At 48.5% G+C, this 22613-nt stretch overlaps 8 protein-coding genes across 9 annotated transcripts; 4 read left to right on the forward strand and 4 right to left on the reverse strand.

The window, feature by feature from the left end:
* The first annotated feature begins 1435 nt into the window (after nucleotides 1-1435).
* ONS95_010946 (uncharacterized protein) lies at nucleotides 1436-4929 on the forward strand. Of its 2 annotated transcripts, none has more exons than XM_058504534.1 (3): nucleotides 1436-2194; nucleotides 2271-2912; nucleotides 3161-4929. In XM_058504534.1, exons 1-3 carry the CDS (start codon nucleotides 1973-1975, stop codon nucleotides 4874-4876), a joined length of 2580 nt encoding a protein of 859 aa, XP_058359090.1. In that variant the 5' UTR covers nucleotides 1436-1972; the 3' UTR covers nucleotides 4877-4929. The 2 variants fall into 2 exon arrangements, with proteins under 2 accessions (XP_058359090.1, XP_058359091.1); XM_058504535.1 differs by having other exon boundaries at nucleotides 1436-1914; nucleotides 1971-2912.
* Nucleotides 4930-8598: 3669 nt separating this feature from the next.
* On the reverse strand, nucleotides 8599-8988 carry ONS95_010947 (uncharacterized protein; the record flags this gene model as incomplete). Its single annotated transcript, XM_058504536.1, has 1 exon — nucleotides 8599-8988. The coding sequence occupies one exon, from the start codon at nucleotides 8986-8988 to the stop codon at nucleotides 8599-8601; it is 390 nt and encodes a 129-aa protein (XP_058359092.1).
* A 1230-nt stretch (nucleotides 8989-10218) lies between these two features.
* Nucleotides 10219-12710, forward strand: ONS95_010948 (uncharacterized protein; the record flags this gene model as incomplete). Its single annotated transcript, XM_058504537.1, has 4 exons — nucleotides 10219-10917; nucleotides 11067-11283; nucleotides 11349-12030; nucleotides 12066-12710. 4 exons carry the CDS (start codon nucleotides 10219-10221, stop codon nucleotides 12469-12471), a joined length of 2004 nt encoding a protein of 667 aa, XP_058359093.1. The 3' UTR covers nucleotides 12472-12710.
* A 152-nt stretch (nucleotides 12711-12862) lies between these two features.
* On the reverse strand, nucleotides 12863-14343 carry ONS95_010949 (uncharacterized protein; the record flags this gene model as incomplete). The annotated part of the gene is made up of 1 exon (XM_058504538.1): nucleotides 12863-14343. Exon 1 carries the CDS (start codon nucleotides 14168-14170, stop codon nucleotides 12863-12865), a length of 1308 nt encoding a protein of 435 aa, XP_058359094.1. The 5' UTR covers nucleotides 14171-14343.
* Nucleotides 14344-14483: 140 nt separating this feature from the next.
* ONS95_010950 (uncharacterized protein) lies at nucleotides 14484-15732 on the reverse strand. The gene is made up of 2 exons (XM_058504539.1): nucleotides 15108-15732; nucleotides 14484-15002 (listed from the first exon to the last, which is right to left on the reverse strand). The coding sequence occupies exons 1-2, from the start codon at nucleotides 15405-15407 to the stop codon at nucleotides 14736-14738; spliced, it is 567 nt and encodes a 188-aa protein (XP_058359095.1). The 5' UTR covers nucleotides 15408-15732; the 3' UTR covers nucleotides 14484-14735.
* Nucleotides 15733-17850: 2118 nt separating this feature from the next.
* Nucleotides 17851-18036, forward strand: ONS95_010951 (uncharacterized protein; the record flags this gene model as incomplete). The annotated part of the gene is made up of 1 exon (XM_058504540.1): nucleotides 17851-18036. One exon carries the CDS (start codon nucleotides 17851-17853, stop codon nucleotides 18034-18036), a length of 186 nt encoding a protein of 61 aa, XP_058359096.1.
* A 38-nt stretch (nucleotides 18037-18074) lies between these two features.
* On the forward strand, nucleotides 18075-19782 carry ONS95_010952 (uncharacterized protein; the record flags this gene model as incomplete). The annotated part of the gene is made up of 3 exons (XM_058504541.1): nucleotides 18075-18356; nucleotides 18403-19067; nucleotides 19116-19782. The coding sequence occupies 3 exons, from the start codon at nucleotides 18075-18077 to the stop codon at nucleotides 19627-19629; spliced, it is 1461 nt and encodes a 486-aa protein (XP_058359097.1). The 3' UTR covers nucleotides 19630-19782.
* A 90-nt stretch (nucleotides 19783-19872) lies between these two features.
* On the reverse strand, nucleotides 19873-22579 carry ONS95_010953 (uncharacterized protein). Its single transcript, XM_058504542.1, has 3 exons — nucleotides 21809-22579; nucleotides 20109-21760; nucleotides 19873-20056 (listed from the first exon to the last, which is right to left on the reverse strand). The coding sequence occupies exon 2, from the start codon at nucleotides 21642-21644 to the stop codon at nucleotides 20127-20129; it is 1518 nt and encodes a 505-aa protein (XP_058359098.1). The 5' UTR covers nucleotides 21645-21760; nucleotides 21809-22579; the 3' UTR covers nucleotides 19873-20056; nucleotides 20109-20126.
* Nucleotides 22580-22613: the final 34 nt, after the last annotated feature.

A 22613-nucleotide genomic window follows, 5' to 3' on the forward strand; every position in this document is an offset into this window, starting at 1 on the left:
GGATGAGTGTGTTTAGTCAACAGATCTGTCGTCTCGATTAGGTTGCTTGATGAGGATGACTGTAGATTTCCTCCTACGTAGCGAGCTAGCTGCTTCAGTACGGGGTGCATTCGGTTCAAGCTCTGTCCGTGGCATTTGAATGTATGTAGGCTAAGTCATGGCCTGCAGTCCAGGCATTCAGTGGACCTCAGCCAGATTTTCAGCAGTCTTGGGGCACTATATTGTTCTTTCAGTGGACTGTCCAGCTTCTGGAGCGTGCATCCAGAGCACTCCAGAGCAGCTTTGCTGCACTATCAGTTACTTTCTTTCTACTCTCTTACCTCATACCCCCACGATTTGCCTGTCCCTTTTCCAAAGTATCTCTTCTTGCGTCAATGTTGGCACACGATCCATCCCGTATCTAACCCCATTCTTATTGTGATTGTTATCATACCTCATTCTCGCTATCAAATCTCCTGTTCATCCATCCAAACATCCACAGTTGAGTTTACATTCCAAGCCAGTCGTGGTGCTTCCAGGCGCGCCAGGCACTCCACAAGGAGTCCACTGGGGAAATTTCGCCGCAATACTCTTGCGTGCCCCCCATGGCGGACACACCACTGACTCCTCCAACCCACAGCACAATCTGTATGTGTTGGCTGTGATCCCTACAGTTCCCCCTACAAAGCCCCCGACGCCTTCATCCCTACTGTGCCCACACTACCTACCGTACCCCTACCCCTACTCCATACCAGCCAAGGGCCAAGCGACTCAGGCTTGTCTCTGTTTTCCGTGTGTTTCTCCATTCTGCCACTCTGGTTGTTTATCACTTACCCCCACTAACGCGCCAATTCGAAATGATTGTTTTGATTTGCTTTGCACCGTGCACTGTTGCTTGCTCCACGCCTAGCTTGCTAGCTCGCTGGCCTGCAAATGGGTAAAGCCGCCTGCTTGCTTGCTACTTGCTAGGTATGGGTACGGTATGGATGTTTTGCGCCCACCCGCTTGCTGGCTCGCCTACCTGCCTGTGCTGCTGCCAAAGTGCCAAAATGCCTCACTCAAGCCCAAAGCAAAGACCAGTCAGTAGTACTTAGTCCACATCCACACCTAGAATGCCCACTACCTACCCTACCTACCCTACCTACCACACCCCTCCATCCCACGGTCGTCCCAATGACCCCCCAGGGCCCCAGGCCCAGTAGTAGTAGCCACCTCCAGCCAAAACCCTAGCTAGAAATCCACCCTACACCTGGTCAATGGCCATCCTGAAAAAAGCCAGATGCCGTCAAGTCCGAGCGAGAGTGACGCCGTTACAGCTTGACTCCCGCAATGGCCGTCAAAACCGATGTCGCTAAACCGGAAAGACTTAGCTGTTGATCCTGCCAGCCCGTCGCGAGCCTTAGATTAAATAGAGCTCCCACCCCCCGAGCACAACTTTCCTTCCAATCCTTTTTTCTCTCGTCTTTGTGCAGGTGCCGTGCTGTGGTCTTCTTCTTTGAGCTGTCGTCCCTCCCATCTCCCCTCTTCCTCCCATCGCAATGGCTCCTCATCAGGACATTGGAAACGGCGAAGCCGAAAAAGAGCTCCGACGCGATGCTCAACCCAACGACGGCGGCGATTTGGGCGAGTACGGTAACCTCGTGAAGTACATCTCCAACTACAGAGATGGCCGCCGGGCTTCCGTCGCTGGCTCCATCTACGACGACACTCCCAAGAAGAAGTGGTATCAGTTCGGCAAGAAGACCAAGTTGGTGCCCGGTGCCGATGGCAGCTTCGAAGCTCCCGAGGAGTGGATGCAAACCAACTGGAAGGCCGGTTTGACGACAGCCGAGGTCGAGCAGAGACGAAGGAAGACTGGATGGAACGAATTGACCACGGAGAAGGAGAACTTGTTTCTCAAGTTCCTGGGTTTCTTCACCGGGCCCATTCTCTATGGTAAGCTTCAATTGACGCGCATCGAGCAGTGAGAACAGCCACCTAACAATCCCTAGTAATGGAAATCGCTGTCCTGCTCGCGGCTGGTCTGCGTCAATGGATCGATCTCGGTGTTATTATCGGTATTCTGTTGCTTAATGCTGTTGTCGGTTGGTATCAGGAAAAGCAAGCTGCCGATGTCGTCGCCAGTTTGAAGGGTGATATCGCCATGCGCACAACTGTCGTCCGTAATGGTGTTGAGGAGGAGATCAAGGCTCGTGAATTGGTTCCCGGTGATATTGTAAGTCTCACACTCGATCACTGCAATCAATTGATCGCTCTGCACCCAATTGGCAATTCTAACAATTTTATTACAGATCATCATCGAAGATGGTCAAGTCGTTCCCGGTGATGCACGAATTATCTCGGCCTACGACAACCCCAACGGTTGGGCAGAATATCAACGCGAATTGGAAGCTCAGGCTGGTGAGTCTGCTGCTGAAAAGGGCGAGGATGATGATGAGCTGGAACACAAGCACGGATCGGGATACGCTCTTCTCGCCATCGATCAATCTGCCATGACTGGAGAGTCCCTCGCTGTCGACAAGTACGTCGCCGATGTCATCTACTATACTACTGGTTGCAAGCGTGGAAAGGCATACGCCATCATCACCCACTCTGCTAAGACTTCCTTCGTCGGTCGCACTGCTTCTTTGGTCTCTGGTGCCAAGGATCAGGGTCATTTCAAGGCTATCATGAACTCTATCGGCACGTCGCTTTTGGTTTTGGTCGTCGGCTGGATTCTCGCTGCCTGGATTGGAGGTTTCTTCCACCACTTGCAAATCGCTACTCCTGAGGACAGCTCCAACAACTTGCTCCATTACGCTCTTATCTTGTTGATCGTCGGTGTTCCCGTCGGTCTCCCAGTCGTCACCACCACCACTCTCGCTGTCGGTGCTGCTTACCTCGCCAAGGAGAAGGCCATTGTGCAGAAGCTCACTGCCATTGAATCCCTCGCAGTAAGTTTATTCATTCCCCCTCATTTGCACGTTTTTGGTGTTGCATGTGGTCTGCAGTTAGTGCTGTGACGGGTCGCTTGGTCATGCAGCCTCGCCAGTCACTATTGGCTGGATTTGGCATATCCGACATCCTCTATATCCCGCCTACTCCACATTGGATTACTGTGAAGCTTGCATCCAGACTGCCCGGCCTATGAGCTCCCATACCAATAGCATGTGCAGAAAACAAAAACTAACAAACAATTCAGGGTGTCGATGTTCTCTGCTCCGACAAGACCGGTACGCTCACTGCCAATCAACTCTCCATCCGTGAACCATTCGTTGCCGATGGCGTCGATGTCAACTGGATGATGGCTGTTGCCGCTCTCGCTTCTTCCCACAACGTCAAGTCCCTCGACCCAATTGATAAAGTCACAATTCTCACCCTCAAGCGTTACCCAAGAGCCAAGGAGATCCTCTCCCAAGGCTGGAAGACCGAGAAATTCACTCCTTTCGACCCTGTCTCCAAGCGTATCACTGCTATTGTCATCAAGGATGGTGTCCGCTACACTTGCGCAAAGGGTGCCCCCAAGGCTATCCTGAACCTGTCCAACTGCTCCAAGGAAGATTCCGATTTGTACAAGGCCAAGACTACCGAGTTCGCTCGTCGTGGTTTCCGCTCCCTCGGTGTTGCCGTTCAAGAAGGTGATGGAGACTGGCAATTGCTCGGCATGTTGCCCATGTTCGACCCTCCCCGTGAGGATACCGCCTCTACTATCGCTGAAGCTCAAGTTCTCGGTCTCTCTGTTAAGATGCTTACTGGTGATGCTATTGCTATTGCCAAGGAGACTTGCAAGATGTTGGCTCTCGGTACCAAGGTCTACAACTCTGAGCGTCTCATCCACGGTGGTCTCTCCGGTACTACTCAGCACGATCTCGTTGAGAAGGCTGATGGTTTCGCTGAGGTCTTCCCCGAGCACAAGTACCAGGTCGTCGAGATGTTGCAACAACGTGGACATTTGACTGCCATGACTGGTGACGGTGTCAACGATGCCCCATCTCTCAAGAAGTCCGACTGTGGTATCGCCGTCGAGGGTGCTACTGAAGCCGCTCAAGCCGCCGCCGATATTGTCTTCCTCGCCCCAGGTCTCTCCACCATTGTCTCTGCCATCAAGATCGCCCGTCAAATTTTCCAACGTATGAAGGCATATATCCAATACCGTATCGCCCTCTGCTTGCACTTGGAGATCTACCTTGTCACGTCCATGATCATCATCAACGAGACCATCCGCGCTGAGCTCATTGTCTTCCTCGCCCTCTTCGCCGATCTTGCCACCATTGCCGTCGCCTACGATAACGCACACTTCGAGCAACGCCCAGTCGAGTGGCAACTACCAAAGATCTGGATCATCTCCGTCGTTCTCGGTATACTCCTTGCCCTCGGTACCTGGGTCATCCGCGGTGCCATGTTCATGCCAAACGGAGGTATCATCAACAACTTCGGCTCCATCCAAGGTATACTCTTCCTTGAGGTCTCCCTCACTGAGAACTGGCTCATCTTCGTCACCCGTGGAGGCGAGACCTGGCCATCCTGGCAACTCATCGGCGCCATCTTCGGTGTCGACGTCCTCTCCACCCTCTTCACCGTCTTCGGCTGGTTGACCGGCGGCGCCGGCGAGCCCTCCGACCCCGTCACCGTCAACAGACTCCTCTCCACCGACGGCCGCACCTCCATCGTCACCGTCGTCATCGTCTGGGGCTACTCCATCGGAGTCTCCATCGTCATCGCCATCGTCTACTACCTCATGAACCGCATGTCGTGGCTCGACAACCTCGGCCGCGCCAAGCGCAGCCGCGCCGATACCCAGATGGAGAACATCCTCTCCCACTTGTCAAAGGTCGCTATTGCCCACGAGAAGGACGAGTTCGGAAACAACAGATGGCACCTTGCCCCCAAGGCTACCGAGGCCGAGGAGGACGACTAGACTTCCCACCCTCTTCTCATCGCATCTCGCCATCACCATCTGCAGCACAGATATACTCCCTACCAGTCACTAACGTCTCTGATTGGATACGGAGCTGATGTTGCATTTGGGCAGTTTTGGCGAGGTGTGTTTGAATTGAAACGTGTTCGATTTGGATAACATGTTTTTTGCTGGGTTTTCTTGTTGTATGTCTGAAATGTGCGATTTTTAGTGTGTAATTAACTCCTTTTGACATATATGTTGTTGTCTAGATTTCAGGGTAATGGTGTCAGGGTTGATACCACAAACAAATAAATTTTTCTATGTTAATTATCTGATTTGTGCCAAATCGCTTTTGCTATGTGAATTAAGTGATTTGATCTACTTGTGATACTTGCTCCAGCTTCAATTATTTCATCCCTCTCTTCTCTCTCCCTGTCCCTCTCCCTCTCTTCAACAATCATAGGTTTGAAGCTCGAAATCATTTTTTTTTTCTTTTCTTCATCTCCCTGGCAACCGATTGAACTCCACCATACTCCGTACGTTCACCGTCCGTACCTGCATGTCAACACTCCACTCCACTCCACTATCCTCCACTCCCAGAGAAAACCCAGATCGCAAATCTCAATTTCCGTCGCCCCTCTCCACAAACGCACATACGGATTCAATCAAATCTCTCAAAAAAACCCGCAAAAAAATATATGCCCGCCCCCCCCCCCCCCCTTTTCAACTCAACTCCCGTCCATCGATCGTGAAATAATCTACCCACCCACAAGCAAGCAAGCAACCCCACCATCGTACATGACAAATTTCGATTGATCTCAAATCTCGGCCAAGTAATTAAAATGAATGTTGCCCATTCCCTACTCCCCCCTCAATCCACTTCCTCTCCACTCATCCATAAGAATAAAAATTCCCAATTCCCAATTCCAAGTCCTGCTCCCACAAAAAAAAAGACCCTTAAGGTTACTTCTTTCTCACCGCCTTCGGTAATCGGCCGTGTGTGTGAATTACGTGCGTGTGTGCGTGCATGAGATAGGTAGGTAGGTAGGTATCCACACGAGCTCGAGTTTGACTCGAGCTCTCTTCCTTCTCCACTTTCTTCGGAGAGGGGGGGGGGGGGGGGGGGGGGGGGGGGGGGGGGAGGAAGGTGACGGGAGGGTCTTGCTACACATTCCCACATTTCTCGTCCTGCTCTTTGCGAGACGAGACGAGACGAGATAGCTTAATTGGAAAGATGGGAAGATGAGAAGGAAGAAGGCAGGCGAACCGAGCGAGAAGGAAGCCGGTCCGGTACGATACCTACCAAGAGGTACAGAGAGAACAGAAATAGAGAGATGCGATTAAGTGTGTCCACTTGAATGAATGTGCGAGAGAAGAGTCAGACCGCTGCTTTGAGCTTTGAGCCTTGAGCCTTGAGCCTTGAGCTGGGCTGCGCTGGGGTGGTGGCTACCGAGGGCGGTAAAACACTGGCTTGGGAAATACCGTATCTGAGCTGGCTGGGTTGAGTCGAGTCGCGTCTGTACTGTATGAGGTTGCTAGGTATCAAGGTATCTAGGATAGGTATCTAACTAAATAAATGACCGACCGACCGAGTTCTTCCGCACCCAAGATGCTTGTGTGGTCTTGGTGCAGAAAGAAGGATGGAAGGATTCTTCCGGGGGCGGCATTTTGGAAGGAAGGAGGGAAGGTTCTGATCTTACTGGATTGGTAGGTCGGTAGGTAGGTAGGTACTGTAAGTCAATGCAGAAGAGACAGGAGAGGTCAGGACAAGACGAGACAGGATCGCGGGTGCGGCGTTCGTTCCGTTTGTTTTCTACGTTTCTTTGGGGGGGGGGGGGGGGGGGGTGGTTTTGGGGGTGAAGAAAGAAAGAACGAAGTCTTGATGGTTCTTGGGGTTCTTGGAGAAAAGAGTTTTTTGGTACGTGGGCTCATCCAGCGGGCTTGATTGTCTGCCTGTCTGACTCTACATCCCTCAGAGGAAATCCCTCATACTAACCTAATTAATCTGTGAATGAAATCATGGATGGATTGATGGATTGAATTCATTACTCGAGGCTGCTGGGCTGCATTGCATTGCATTGCATTGCATTACATTACAGTACATGAGATTGGATTGAACTGGACTCGCCTGAACTGGGTGATATTGAAAATGTGTGACTGGATGAATGGGCGAATGGATGGATGGTTGGGGGGTAGTGCGGCTGTTCGGAAGCTGATCACTCAACCGTACTCACTCAGGCACGCGAGCAGGACAGGCATTGTTCAATTCAGGATGCATGCATGCATGCATGCATGCACTTGAGGGTATTCTTCCGGTATTCTAGAAGGATTTCCAAGAGTTCTAGCGGCTTTTCTGTATGCAGGTTTCCCATCCAGCCGCATACTATCCCGCTCCATATTTCCGGGGTGGGAATGACTTGGTGAGGATTTTTGTGGTGGTGAGGTAAATCCCTCATACTAGAAGTACGAGTCTGAGGTGCAGGTACAGATGCGGTGAAGGAGTAGGAGTAGGAGTAGGGGCGGTGAGATATGTGAAGTGAAGTAACGGATGTTCGATGTATTATCTAGCGTTCCGGGTTTGATGGTTTTTGGTTGGTAGTCTGGGTGCTGGCGTGGTTGGTTGATTGGTGGGTCTGGGAATTGCCTCACTCAGTTAGTATTGGACACCGCCGTAGTCGAGTTTGAGTAGCTCAAGGCGTTCGGGGAGCTGCATAGGGCTGGAATTGGGCTATTTGAGTAATGCTGCAGAGAAGCCCATTGGGTCTTCCGTACCTCGTGTATGGTAGACGAGGCGTTCTTGTGAGGAGTCGGTTAGCTTCATTTTTCGAGGTGGAATGTGGGTGGTGTGGACCATGGAGCGAGGCAGATACTAGCTGGATGGGAGGTTGTAAGATCTTGAGAGTCGTTGTAGATTGCCCTTGTAAAGGTAACTAACTGTCTATTGTATATGTAATTATGACCCGCGTTGTGTAAGATGGGCCTATCTCCGATAAGTCTCCATTGCCTCTGACTGTTCAGAGTCAAGAACTGACCCACATCTCTACTTGATATTCTATTCACCCATCCAACTTAAACACCTTTTGGATACCCCAATCCTCATCTTCAACCATCCACAGCATTCTATGTGATATCTGATCACGGTTGCTCTCAAAATCCCTCTTCCGTTGGAGAAATTTGAGCCTCGATGCGGAGGTCAGAATTGGCTTGAATTCCAATACTTGCCGTTCCCACCATCGCTTGCCTTGGATGGCAGTATCTTCAGCCACCTGGTCACATCTATTGTAAATGCTTCCCTGCTGAGACTAAGATGTGTTGGAAGTATCCCACATACGTTCATACGGGTAGACCTCGGTCCTCTTCTGCCAAAAGGGAAATGTTTTTTTGAAGATAGGATGGAGTAAAGAGTCACTAAGACAGGCAAACTTGTATTCTGGAGACTCAACAACATCTGCGTGCTCCAGATAGACAAGATTAGCACTGCTCTTCTCATCATTGATTCATGGTGGGACGATAGTAAGGCTTTTGACATTCCCAAACCTTCTCAATACTTCGCTGATCCAGGATACTATGTGTATATTGCTTGGGTATCGCCCTCCATATAGTGCGAGCTTCTGGACCAGCTTAACATCATCGCCGAGATCATGAGGCGTAAAAAAGAATTTGAACTCAAACCTTTGCCTGTAATCTACAGATTTTGCAACAACCCATTCCAGATACAAGGTGGCGAGATCAAAGTTGAACTAAGCATTAGGTGGATGAGTCTTCGTGCCAAAGCATTTGGTGTAGATTGTCCTGGCAATCTTATGAGACTCCACACACACGTAGAACAGTTCCGGCACACTCCTGCTCTGCAAGCCAAACCCGGACATGATTGGCGCAGCGCTCCCTCTGGCGTCTTTAGATTGGTGGTCGAGATCGAAGAAGGCCATGCTATGAGGATCTCCAATTGAAGTCTGCGACCAGACTCGAGAGCAGTAGTGTTCCGGCTCCTTGATGACTTCGAGGTATACGATGCGAGGGAAGGCTGCGGCTTGCCATATCACTTCACGTATTTCGGCAGGGAGGAAGGACAATTGTGGGAATGAGGTTGCAGCCACTGGTAGTGCTTCGGGTTCCTCATTTGAAGACATTATGGAGGTGCTTGGGGACGGTGATAGGTGTCGATATCTTGGTTGGAGGAGCCTTCGGAAATGGTTCCATGGTCTACCAGCGGATAGATGTGGTTCAAGCTAGACTGGGACTTAGATCGAGCCATGTAGTAGTGGGAAAGCTCAATGAACTTTATAGTTCTGCGAGCTTTGTAACTAGGTATGAAATGAAATGGCTGGAAGGCTGGTAGGTGTGACTGAATGGTGTGGACTCGGGCCAGAGAGACGCGACATAACCCCTGAGGTCTCGCGTCAATTCCAGACGACGTGAAATCGCGCTTCATTTTCCACCACCTCTCCTCATTTTCTCAAGGTCAATCTACTTTCAAGCCGTCAAACTCTTTCGTATATTATATTCTAATTTATCAAAAAATTTGATGCCATCCAATGCGAGCTATCGCTCGTCGGCATAATTAACCTCGTCGCCATGGGCCCAGTCTCTCTGCCAGGAAGGTAATTATCCCAGCTTTCCTTACCAACACTGTATCTAGGCCATAATTACGGAAACCTTCAGTACCTTTCGATTGACTATCCTTCTTGAACTTGATTGACTTTTTTTTATACTGGAGTCAGAAGCCGGCAGAGCAGGACTGCTGTTTGTCTGGTGGTCCGTTGATGGATGCTCCACGCCATGGGCTTCCCTATGTCGCCCGTACTTTGCTTTCTTGTTGTTGTTCTATCCAATGTCAGATTATGACCAATTAAAGCTGCATCATTTACTCAAAGTTTTTCAAGATCATTGAGGCGCTGGTCTGACAAGACCAGCCTTTCTCATCACGTTCTAAACAGCTTGCTATTGACATAGCTAAACCTACTGTCCACATGCTCTGAATTCTAGTTATGAAGCTTATGATATTTATGTTCTTCGAATCCTATCTAGAAGTTCTCTATGCTCCTAGTGGTTCTTTTCATGCTCAGACGCCAAGTTTGTTGAAGTTTTGAGCAAGTCTCCGAAAGCACTTGCCAAAATCTATATCGCTTCTTCAGTTCAGGCAGGAGCACGCTCCACATCTTTTGACGTGCCAATAAACTAATCATCCATCTTCAAGCACTGACAGACAGTAATTGGCATATTAATCCACACAAACAGCATCATTGTGAGTGCGGTTCAGCCTGTAATTTACGGACGACTGACAGCCGAATATCTTTAACGACACTATATTTATCAACAAAAAGTCTAGGGGGAAAAGCCACGAGACAGAAAAGAAAGCAATGGATACTGCGCAAATACACCACGCGACCCCAGTTTATGGCCGAGAAAGAGGAACTTCAAGTCCGGCTGACTTTACGAATGACCGTCAAACGAATTCCAGTTTACAACTTCCGACTCTAGAAACGAGACTCGCCACGTCTACTCCATGTTCTCCAGCTGAAGAGTTTGTTGTTGAAGAAGAACAACAACCTCTCTCCACAACGGAACAGCAAGCAGGGCCTCTGATAGCGATCCTCGGTGGCTCCTGTGTGGAAACAGAGTCAACAGGATCAAAAACCCGTGTAGCGTCAACCCCAGACAACCAAGAGGTTGAATTTGCCAAAGCCATCCTTAATCCAGCCCCCAGCGATGAAGATATCGATCGAGGAATCAGACAGGGCTATCGGTCTCCCGTCTTTCAATTCCTGGAAACAAGAACTCCGACTGATACACTTCCGGAAGACTCGATCGCTGCCTTGCCAGAATTGGAGAGAAATATGCTATACATGAAAAGAAGATGGTTTTCAAGTCTAATTCCCGCTTGGCTAGAAGAAATCGTTGACTTCATCATCAAAGATCGAAAGGACAGCCCGATTACTAACTTTGTCTGCCTCGGCGTCGGCACTGGCGATTGGTGCTCGCAATTCTTGATATTCTCGCACGTTGTGGCTCAACTCGGCAGATTCGATCCAAGTGTTCTGGGCAATATTTACGTGCAGGTGAGTACTGCCACAGGTTCGCAACTCCTCTTTCAGATGCTTCATGGCTTGATAGCACTTCACTATATGTGAATCGTCTTGATTGCTGGGATAATCTTTGGTTCACTTTGTCTATTTGTGCCGAGACTCTGACTTTGATTTATTCTCAGGATCCAATGATGTCAGCAGAACATCGCTCATTGTTCATTAATCACGGCTGCAAGGTTGTAGAGTCCCCGACAGTGTTCGAGTACATTAATGCAAACACGTTTCTCATGGCCGCATCCGTCTCGACGGAACATCTTGTGGGCGGACTGGAAGGCAGAGGGGTTAGGGAACTTGCTCTATTCATTGGAAACGGCAAGGGAATACTCGATACCGCTAACTGTGAGTCGATCTTCCTTTCTGCTAATGCTGCAACATTCGTAGCCAAACATTGACAAGACTCTCAGCGTCCCAGCAACGTTTCCCCAGCTGGATCAGGACGGTCGGGCCGCTCTTGGATGAAGAGCTTTGCTGCCATCGAGACTTTCCTACCAATCGTGTATTGAATGAGTCTGACGGAGAATTATTCCGTGGATTAGCTGGTCTTGATGTTTGGTGGAGACCTGTCTTTCCAGAAAATTCAATAGTGGCTATCCGATACAACTATGCCTGTGCTCTCGGCTTCCCAGGAAGTCTCGAAGAATTCGAAGCAGCCTACCGGCTGGGCTATTCACAGCTTGCCAAACAGCTTCGGGATAGAATAGTCTGCAGCTTCGTTGCTGCATCTCATGACCGTAATAGACTGCCTTTCCAAGAATACTACCGACGATACTACATAGCAGAATTGAACGAAGGTCTGACTGAGCAGCAAAGAAGATATGAAGAAGGCATTGCGAGATGGCAATCAATGAACAAAGTTTCGGGCAGGCAGCGTACTTGGTTGGAATACATCAACGGCGACCGATCCATTTCGCGTCATCCAGCATGTAGGATTACAGGTTGGAAAGAGCCTGCGCAAAAGTTGCCATCAACATCAAAAGAACAGAGAGAGTTGCTTGAAGTCAAGAAGAGGTGGGAAAATACGGCGAATGCTAGAAAGCTGACGGAAATCCTGGACCAAATCACTCAAGATCGAAGACATTCCCTCATGTAAAATCTGGCATCAGTGCTAATTTTCTCCTCAGGTGGCGCCCATCACGAACCGAAGAAGAAGAATTCGATTTCCGCTTCAAGCGTGCCAGAGATATCGGGTTTCCAAACAATATCGACTTCTTCAGAGACGGCTGGAAGAAGGGATACAAAGAACTTCCAACATTCATGCAGAATACGGTCGTGCTCAGTTATGTCTCTGGACTTGATGCATATGGTTCCCCGACGACCGAGTGTCGCGACTTCGGCTCCCATGTTTGGGAATATGTAAACAGAAAAGGGCCATTAAGCGAAAAGCAACGTATCCTCGAGTCACATGTGGATGCTTGGCTTGTTAGGTCTAATGCTCAGACCAGACGAACGTTCTCTTTCACACAATATCTAAAGTGCAGGGAAAGCCTTCAGGTCCGGCAGTCTGGGGCATCAGGCAGATCGAAGTGAAAGGGTCAATAGCGGGCTAAGATGGTTACTGGTTGGATTTTGGAGGCTGCTGAATGCTCGTGTATTCCCATTTCCTAGTCCAGGGTATCAACAGACAGCAAATGGAGCTTATTTGAAATAAGTTCCAGAGAATCGAGGTTCTATCGCCAACCCTGGCTGAGACAAAATGCTATTTTTGTTTATTCATGGGTTGACTTTGTACAGCTGGTAACGTCGCTATAGCTTTCGCAGTAGGACAGCAGAAAAGGAATGAAGCAAAAAATGTGACAACAGTAATCCAAATGTTCAGACAAGGTCATAATTTTGCAAAGCCGAGTCCTGCTCTTGCATGTAGCACCACGCCCAGGGAGACATACATGGCAGTCAACCTGTACTGCCCATAAATGGTGCCTCATCGCCCAAAAATTCGACGTCCCCATTTTGCAATCAATTCTGACTCCTTCTTGATCGCAACATCATTAGGGAATAAAATCAACGCCTGTTGAATCGCCGCCTGGGCCTGGGAGAACATCAATGGCTCCCCTCCAATCCGACACCTCACCGCCTTTCTGTACGCCAGCTTCGCCGTCTGCGCGTTCGTTGGCCTCCATATACTCCCAGAATACTTGCTCGGCGTGCAAAATGCCTCCCACACCGAATCGGAAAGCTTCGTACCAAATGCATCCATCTGGTCTTGATTGTCGGCATGACATTCCATACACTTGAGATAATCTTGGGCCTTGTTGGAGTTCAGAGTGAAAGATAGTGCGACAAGGCGGTTGAGTAGTTCTTTACCGCCTTGCTGTCTGATCTCAGTGTAGGGGGAAGAGGAGGAATTGAGGACGAGGTGGATTTTCTGGAGAGCGAGGTTCCAGTACTCGCTTGCGCCGGCGTTGCCGTCGCGGAAATAGAGGTCGCCTCGTGTGAAATAGAGGTTACCTTCTGCTTTCAGGTGCTCTATCTCGCGGATGACACCCTCTGGATCGGTGGGCAGAGGTCGAACGATCTCTTTCTCGGTCGCGAGTCTCAGGTCTTTTGATACGTCCGCAGTGCCCTTGACCTTGAAGAAGGGACAGTCTCGGAATTCTGCTCGATATGGCGCGAGCAGTGTCTCTTGCAAATCCCTCGAGAGGAATGGCTCGACCCCTTCCCGACTCGATATCCTAGGAAATGGATCGCGCAGTGTGATGATGTGCGAGACTAGGTCGTTGTGTTGGGTGAGTGGCGACTGTGCTTGTTGGATTCCAGCACATAGTTCTTTCAAATCCTTGAACAGAATGACGATGACTCTGGTGGGCTCTTGCAATGTTTTGGGCAGAGTAATCTCATGTTCCAAAACGTGTGCTTTGAATGTCTGCGCTTGCTTTGACTTCAGTATAGCTATGGCTATTGTTTCAGAATGGAGCATGAAACCGAATTCCTGGATGAGGACCTTGATTGTGAGCTTGATGAAGAGGTTGGCTCGGAGCACACGTGTGGCTTCGCTCTGGATGCTGTGGCATACACGGAGAATCTGGGTTTCTAGACTGAGGTTCAGGGATCTGATCTTGTCTCCGTCGGTGTTGGTTGTGGTTGTTACTGATGGGGTCAAGAGGAGGCGGTAGGTTTGGTTGCGGATCTCGACTGGGAGGTCCAGAAATCGGAATGGTGCGGTTGATGCCGTGAGTCGGATGAAAAGAGTGGTGGAAGTCATGATCTTGGGAGGGTTTGTGTTGTTCATCGAGTGTTGTATTAGAGCGTACCAATTGAGCCAGAGTAGAAGAAGATGATGGTAATGAGGGTGAGGTCTAGGTTGTACTAAAACTCAAATCGAAGGGTCAAAGCTGAGGTGAGGGGTAAACAGAGTCAATGGGCTTTGACGGCATTGCCATGACGTATACATGCATTATTCTCACTTTTGAGAACGAATTCTTTCATCAAGAATGTCGGTTAGGCTACCAGTATTTCAATATATACCTGCCACTGGGTTGGGTGGTGGTGTACGTCAAGCGAGCCTCCCCCCCCCCCCCCCCCCCCCCCCCCAAAAACAACTTTTCCACTCTATCTCTGCCACATTTCCAACCCAACATTTGTTCGTCTTTCCTGCTTTTCCCCTGGATTGTAACGCTTCTTATCTTGGTGTCCTTTCTATCTATGATAGCTCAGTGATTTTATCGAAGCTGAAATTTTGAAGAATTTGGCCCTAAATCTGAAAATAGAAAGCCGAGAAAAGTCCCAGGATATCTACATGCTTCCCGAACATACTTCTCTACTAATTCTGAGGACAAAGAATTCAGTTTCAAAACTCACTTCTTCCTCCCCAGCCCTTCCAAAGCCTCCTTGATCACCACCGACTCCTCCTTGTCTCCCTGCAACCTTGTAATCGGCACCTTTACTTCTTTCAACCAATCCTCATGCATCTTTCTACTCCTACCTTCATCTAGGGTAGGATCCTCATATCTCTCGGCCCAGTTCAAGAATGCTGTTGACTCCTCATACATATCCCCACCTTCCTTAATCCTCTCTCCGTGCCGCTTGTACTCTCTCGCCCTCAACCGAGCCATTCGCGCTTCCTGCCGAGAATATCAACATACAGATTCCATTAAAATGGTACCTCTCCGATTAGAGAGATTTGAAAGGAATCTTTTCAGAGATATGGAAAAATGCAAGCAACTTACCGTCGGAGTGTCAACGAAGATCACATGCTCAACATGTTCCATCAATTCACCACCCCACGTTCCCAGTGATCCAGCTAGTACCCATCCTCCATGTTCCTCTTGGGCGCTTGCAAGAAGCGGTTTGATCATGGCGATACGATCAAGGATGGGTCGCTTGGTGGTGAATGGTGGGTTGGTTGGAAGCCAGAAGTAGTCATCGACATCAAAGACGGGAACCGAGAGGGCGGATGAAAGGTTTGTTCCGAGTGTGCTAACTCCGCTGCCAGAGGCGCCGAGGATGTGGATTTGTGTTGGCTTCATGTTTGGTGGTGGGGGTTTGGTGGCCTGGGAGAAGTGGGGTAGATTTCGGAACGATGGTATTGGATCGAAGATTGGAGATTCAGTACGAAGTTATGACAGCTTGATGGAAATTATTGAGCTGCTGTCTGAAGCTTTTTGGTGGTGTTTTTGCTTTTATTGTAATTCCACCTTGTGGTTTATGAACAACGATGATTTCAGTGCTGATCATTCAAGGCTTTGTTCATGTGACTTCGGTGAAGGTAAAACGCCGGCGTGACTCACATGTAATCTTCCAGAGGATCAGGATCAGGACTGTGTTACTCCTGGTTCTCCAAGAGTTTTTTTTACCTACCTATTGAAATCTGTTTACATCAAAGCCAAATTTTCGGCTAGCTGATTCTTGGCATATATGCTGGGACTGGCGCGCGTGATATGTGAGATCAGCGTCATCAACAGTGCCAATTCCAGTGAGCCATTTTTTTCTTAAGTCAACACGTTCTTTGTGTGTCATTTACATACTGTTTTAGACTCATTTAAGCACTCACTACCCTTCTCGTTGAGAATGATAATGATATCTGGAGGCATTTTGTAGCACGTGCGGTACACGTCCTGTGAATTCAAATCGCACCGCCATTCTGGATCCTAACATGAGAAGCTTGTATTGTCAAATTAGCAATACAGATATAAGGTGGAATATTATTTGGTCAAGAACAGGCTGATCTGCAAGTAGTGGCAAGTGCTTCCTTATGTCCTTACTGGAGGGAGTGCCTGTCAGCAGGTACCCAGTCCCAGAATCTCACTTCAGCACCTTTTTTCGATCTCTCGGACTCAAGAATTTTTGAATCGAACCTTAACTTGATTAGGTAGCTTCTTACATGATCATTCTAGTGCTTCCAGCATGTTTTGGATTACTTTTCCGCTAGTGTTGACTAAGTCCCGTGCATGCCGAAGCGAGGAAGTACCTTAGAGTGGCTGCTGCATCATAAGCCTCTGATGTCGAGATGACTTCACATCCTGCTTACTGTACATCGGCACTGATGTTTTGCATCCGCATTTGATCCTGTTGAGCCGCTCTCTGGTATATAGACTCGAAGTACATATACCAATTTTGGAAGGCGACCCCTGAACCCGCGTTCCAGCTGCTGTATACACAATCCCATGAGAGGTAATTTTGCCCTCGTGTTTTCATACCACGGTAGTTGATTGAAGTCGTCACACGGCCGGATAGTGAGAACAACGTTTTGCTTGTTCTTTTACTTCCGCTCCGCCGTAGCATACTTGGGATTGACATAGAAAACCGGGTCAATGAAAAACTCACCTTGGAGGGTATCCTGAAAGGGACAACAAAGGCTGCATCTTGAGCTCTACCTTTTTAAACTATTAGAATCTCGTCTAATAGCTGTTTGGGGAGTAAAATAGAGGCTAGGACATAGAATGAGCACATGTATCATTTCTCTTGCCATGAACATTGGATCGATTGTTTGTTTCGCTTCCGGAAGTCTTCCAAGCAGAGGTCGCGTGACTGTGAGCAGTAGCTCTTATCTTCGTTGATCTGTCTTGAAGGAAATGGGACACAGCTCTCTGCCATTTGACTTTCTTTGACAAAGCCAAGTTTTCATTGATGTTGTTAGCTAGTAAGCATGGCCGATTCAGAATTTTTTTTATTGATTGGATCCACAATCAGATGCCGCGTCTATGTAAGGACAAAAAGCACTTAGGGGGAAAGCGAGTTACGATATCTTGTCTTCCCTCTCACCCGCCTGAGGGGTATTGGCTGCTACTTTACTTTCCTGATCATACCTTGCATAACTTTTGCGAGGTGAATGACTTATACTTCAAACAGACCGAAATAAGCTGTGATGTGTCTGGAAAAGCTGAGATATGAAGCCACTACTAGGTTTTTACGCCACGGTATTGTCGACATGCAATGTGTAGAACTAAAATTACGAAGTATGAATTGTCAGTGTTTCGTATTTATACAACACCTTTCCTTTAAATGTTTTCATTTTTATGTTTATTAGCTAGAGCTAGAGCTAGCCCAAAGGGATGGGGCGTGAAAGCAGAACCGTCTTGGCCGAGATCATCTCCAGCATGTCTCTCGCTCCCTTTCGATCTCCCGAATAGTTCTGGGCAAAAAGGCTCAAAATGCTTCCAACAATCAAATTCCATTGCACGTTCTCAGACTCAGCTTAAGTCTTGGCTTTGTAGGTTGACATGCCACCACTTTTGATACATCCCACCTTCGCATCAAGGCCGGGCAAGTGCCCACATAGCCCTATCTTTGCGCTCGCCCGCCTTATCTTGATAAAGCTATCTTTCTTGTTATCAATCTCTTGTTCACAGCTGTCAGCATATCAATCAGCTTGGCATGGGTTTATACTTAAAGTTCTGGCGTGCGCCTCAAACCTTGCACGTCGGTAGTTTCCATGCTCAGCCTCTTCATTCTCAATGAAAACATCACATCATGGTTGCTATTGAAGACAAAGCTGCGCCAGGAACGCTTCAGCTTATTGATGCCACAGGGCAGCTCCATGTCAAGCATTCCGAAGCAGCTCATGATGTCGTCTTGATCCCTATGCCCTCAGGTATGATCCCCAACCTCATTGAATACATTATGCTGACAAAAAAGATGACCCAGAAGATCCGTTAAACTGGTCCAAATGGCGGAAACTTCTCCATACATCATGTATGGTTATGTATACAGTCATGATGGTTTTCCCGTCTTCCGCTGTTTACTCGGTCACCACGCCAATTTCCAAAGCTACTGACCTGAGCATCAGCGACTTGGTTTCCGGAACAGGGGCCATGTTTCTGTTCTATGGATGGGGTTGCATCGTCTGGCAAGCTGTAGCCTTACAGTACGGGAAGAGACCCTCATACCTCATTTCAATGGCAGTTTCGATCGTTTTGATGGGTGTGACTCCGCTTTGTACAACCAATGGCCCTTATCTTGCAACCAAGATTCTTCAGGTTCGGCTTCTAGTCAAGCCCTCAAAGCTCCCACTGACAGATGCAGGGTTTTTTTGGTGCCCCCGTAGAGTCTCTTTGCGAAATCAGCATGACCGACATTTGGTTCTCCCACGAAAGACCACTATACCTCGCCGTTTATGGATTGAGTCTCGCCTTTGCTGGTAAATTTGCTCCGGTTTTTGCAGCTTTCATCAACACTGGACAAGGTTGGGAGTGGACTCTGTGGTGGTGTGCCATCGGCATGGCCGTAGCCTTTGTTTACTGCTTTTTCCTGATGGAAGAAACCAACTACGATAGAAAGCTTCAAGTATCGCTAACCAGTGCTGCGGGTAGTAGTGAGGACGTTGGTTCCTCCGATATTGTTACACCCTCATCCGGCAAGGACTCTTCAGAGAAGATTCCGGCTGTCATCTCTGACCCTGCTGCAATTGAAGCTGGCCAAGTCATCTTACCCCGAAAGACGTACTGGCAGAAGCTCAGCGTGATTGACAAGAAGCGTCCTAACCGTGTCTTGGAAATCATGTGGGCTCCGTTCAAATTCTTCACGTTTCCAGTCATCACCTGGGCTGGCTTCATGTATGGAACCAATGCTCTTGTATGGCCTGGAATTCTCAATGCCACAGCCAGCCCCACGTATACTAAAGTCTACGGCTTTGGCAGTAATGATGTTGGATATGCGTATTTTGGTGCGGTCGTAGGCATGGTTGCGGGGTAAGTCACCTAACCACTTGGCTTGGTACTGAGTCTTACACCATTTAGGTCACTCTGGGTTGCATTCGCAGGACCACAGCTCGTTATGCGCCTTGCTCGTCGCAACAATGGAGTGGCGGAGCCAGAACACATCATCTGGCTCTTCCTGGCCTCTTTGGTCGCCGTGCCTTTCGCGATGCTACTTTGGGGTCTTGGAGGAGCAGCTAGAATTCATTGGTTCGGTATGGTCTTTGCACAAGGCGTGCTTGCCATCTCTTCCACGCTCTGCCTCTCCACGGCTATTCAGTACGCAACTTCGTCGTACCGAGATCTTGGAGGCGAGCACATCACCACCATAATTCTCATCCGAAACACATTGAGCTTCGCAATCAACTATGGAATCACACCATGGATTAATGCTATGGGACAGAGGGATACGTTTATTACAGTGGCAGTCATTGCAGGTGTCTGTAATGCGACCATGTTTCCAATGATCATATGGGGCAAGAAGTTGAGGATGAGGAGCGCGGATACATATTGGAGATGGGTTGATCAGGCGAGAGCGAAAGGATTGAGTCACTGAATGGCAGTGGGACGTCAGAGAGTGGCCTATTTGAAGAGAGCAAGGACTACAAAGGAACGGTAGGAATTCTTGACACTCAACCTCGAACAATCAAGAGGTTCAAGATGTCCTGTGCTTCGTTCTTCAAATCGCGAAGCTTCTGTTGCTAGTCACTGCTACTTGTTTGTCGCTAGACTCCATAGCATGTTGACATTAATAGTCTGCTGTTCTCGATTGGTCAGGACCCGCTCGCTTAACCACCAGGCCCCTTTTTCCTACGTAAACATGAATTGTTCTTGCATGACGCAAGAGGATAATAAATGAGAGCTCCCCAGCTTACCAAAGCAAGGTAGATTTTTGATTGAGTATAATCTTCGAGGTACATAAACCTCCTTAAAGAACGTCAGAATTAGCGATTCCGTGTTTGTGAGATCGCGCTGCCAGCCAACTACAATCACAAGATTTACCTACAAGTCACTGCATTTCGCTTTGTTACTTACCTTAGCAATCTGATTTTATCAGACTCTGGGTGACGGACATTCCATTGTTTCTGTGCCTCCCACCACTGTACCAATCAATGTCGCTTCCTCCGCACCAGCTTGAGCTTTGCCTTGAGAGGCAGGTGTGAATGGTTCTGCCTGTTCCAACAACGGCAAACTGCTTGCCTGCTCACTCCGAGATCCAAGATCTTTGAAATCGGTCCCAATATCAGCTGTATTCATGCTCGCCAACTGATGATGGAGCTTATTAGCTCTTTTCGATGCCCAACTCTGCTCGATACCTTCGACCCAACTCCATTGCAGCTTTCGTATCATCGGCGCCGAATATGTCAATAGCACGATAGCCAGCCAAATGCAAGCTGTTATGATCCATGGCCTTGCTGTTGTAGTTTTGAAATTCGTGTCCGGTATAAATGTTGCTTTGCACATTACTGACAAGTCAGGGTTTCCAACCATTGTCCTGTCGATATCATTTGCATGAAAGCCCATCTGCACCACTCTCTCGCCCCATTCATTGAGTACGGCCCTTCGAGCTGCAAGGATAAATCGCGTGCGTGTGGATAGGAACAGGCGGGTCAGTTCTCTGTGACCGGAAATTTGGTCGAGGAAGTGCTGGATCTTAAAGTCTGCTTGAAGAAGATCGTTGGCAGAGATACCATTGACAACTTCTGCAGACTCTTTCATTCCTGAATAATGTGCTGTATCTGCCAATAAATAGATGAAGCCTTCTCGTGCAGATGCAGGCTTGTTATCCTTTGCTGAATTGTTCTGCAGCCTGTCTGCAAACGCCTGGACCTGCTTCCACCCTCCTAAGTCAAGGCAGTGTCCAGCTTCTTCCGGAATGTTGACATGGTCGCAAAGTGCATAGCTTGTGTTGCACATGACTGATACTGTTTGTGTTCTCGATTTGAACAATGGTTGGCCGTTCCACTCTGTTCTATTCGCCAAATTCTGTTCTGCCCAGTCTTCTGTAGGAATCATCGTCGTATTTAGTGGGATAGTGGCGAACAATGAATCGCTTCCTGGCTCTAGGGCATACACTGCTCCCAAGTTATATATCAGTAGAGATAGATCGCCTTCGTGATACAGATCATTTCTTGGTTTCCAAGCCACCTGGTCATTCGATTGATCTCCATCGGCCATCTTGAGGGATAAAACATAGTAGCCATGTCCATAAACTTCTGCTCGCAAGATGATAGCCGTCATATTTGGTTCGGGGGATTCTGCGAACTCTTGACTACGTCCATAAAATAGTCCAATAGGTTTCATCTCCTGGATCGTTGGAATCGTGAGTTGTTTTTCGGAGTCAATGTCTTTGTAACAATCAACGGCTGTTGTGAAATTAAGCTCTTCGAGATTCCCAACACCCAAATCTCTCGGCGAGATCGTATACTGTCCGTAGAAATTCATTGCGTGTCCATCCTGACAAGCACTGGACTTGGCATGCTGTGGACAAAGCGACGACTTCCGGACCACATCTTCACTTCCTAGATATCCCACGTCATATGCATTGTCGCCGTCGTAATCGTAGTTCATCGAGTCTGTCTCAGAAAGTGCAGTTTGTTGCTCGAGACGAAGGTACGCTCGAAACACATCACTTTCACCCTTGTTATCTGTTGGTCCGAACCAGCATAGGGAACCACCCGAGAAGCCTAGTTATATCACGTCAGCTTGGAATGTTACAAAGGATTTTGACTTACCATTAGCAACAGGAAAAAGTGCGAGAATGAACGGCAATCCGATGCCAAGAAACAAGAAGACACCCGCTCCAGCGAGCCAAAACAGAGCAAATCTTCTTTCTTCCTTCCTTCCAGAGATATCATTTTCCAAGAGATGCTCTCGCCGATTACATGGAAAGGCGTACGAAAATTCACGACAGCAACTCGAAGTTGTTCCATGCTAGGTTCATGCGGTTTCACTTAGAGAAAAATCGAGAAGACGAAAAGACCAAATACTCGGAACAGCCGTGCGACAAGGAATGCAAATGCAAACGTGAATGCCGAGATCAGCATGATGAACTGTCTAGTGGAGAGCTTGATCAGATTCCCTTGAGAAACTATTCTGTCCCATGTGGAATCGCTGCCTACTAGACCACTGAAGTGGCTGTTGGACATTCTTGCAACTGAACCTTGGAAGAAGTTGGAAGACGAAAAGAGATTTACTGCTCGAAGCGGTGGATGAACTAAAAATATGGCATCGGGGAATCGTGAGTACATGTGAGCACAAAGCCTGAACGCATTTTCCTTCCGAGGTGCGAGCATAAGATAGAGCGAGGCGTCAGTCACAACCTCCGAAAGCCTGCGTCTAGAGAAAGAGACACACAGGGCCGGGAAGCCACATTGAAGCGCTTTAACCAGTGGAAGCTCAAGTAGTGTGGTGAGTCTGGAGCATTTGCGCGTCACGGCGCGGCTGTGCAGGATTATTCACCTATGGCTGTGTTTCTGGTTCAGCTGCCGAGAAATGCAGGACCGGGAGGGGTGCTTGCGCAGAACACTTCACAAATCC

This window comes from Cadophora gregata, assembly GCF_030347475.1.
Source record: "Cadophora gregata isolate MNR1 chromosome Unknown scaffold_5, whole genome shotgun sequence".
Taxonomy (NCBI): domain Eukaryota; kingdom Fungi; phylum Ascomycota; class Leotiomycetes; order Helotiales; family Ploettnerulaceae; genus Cadophora; species Cadophora gregata.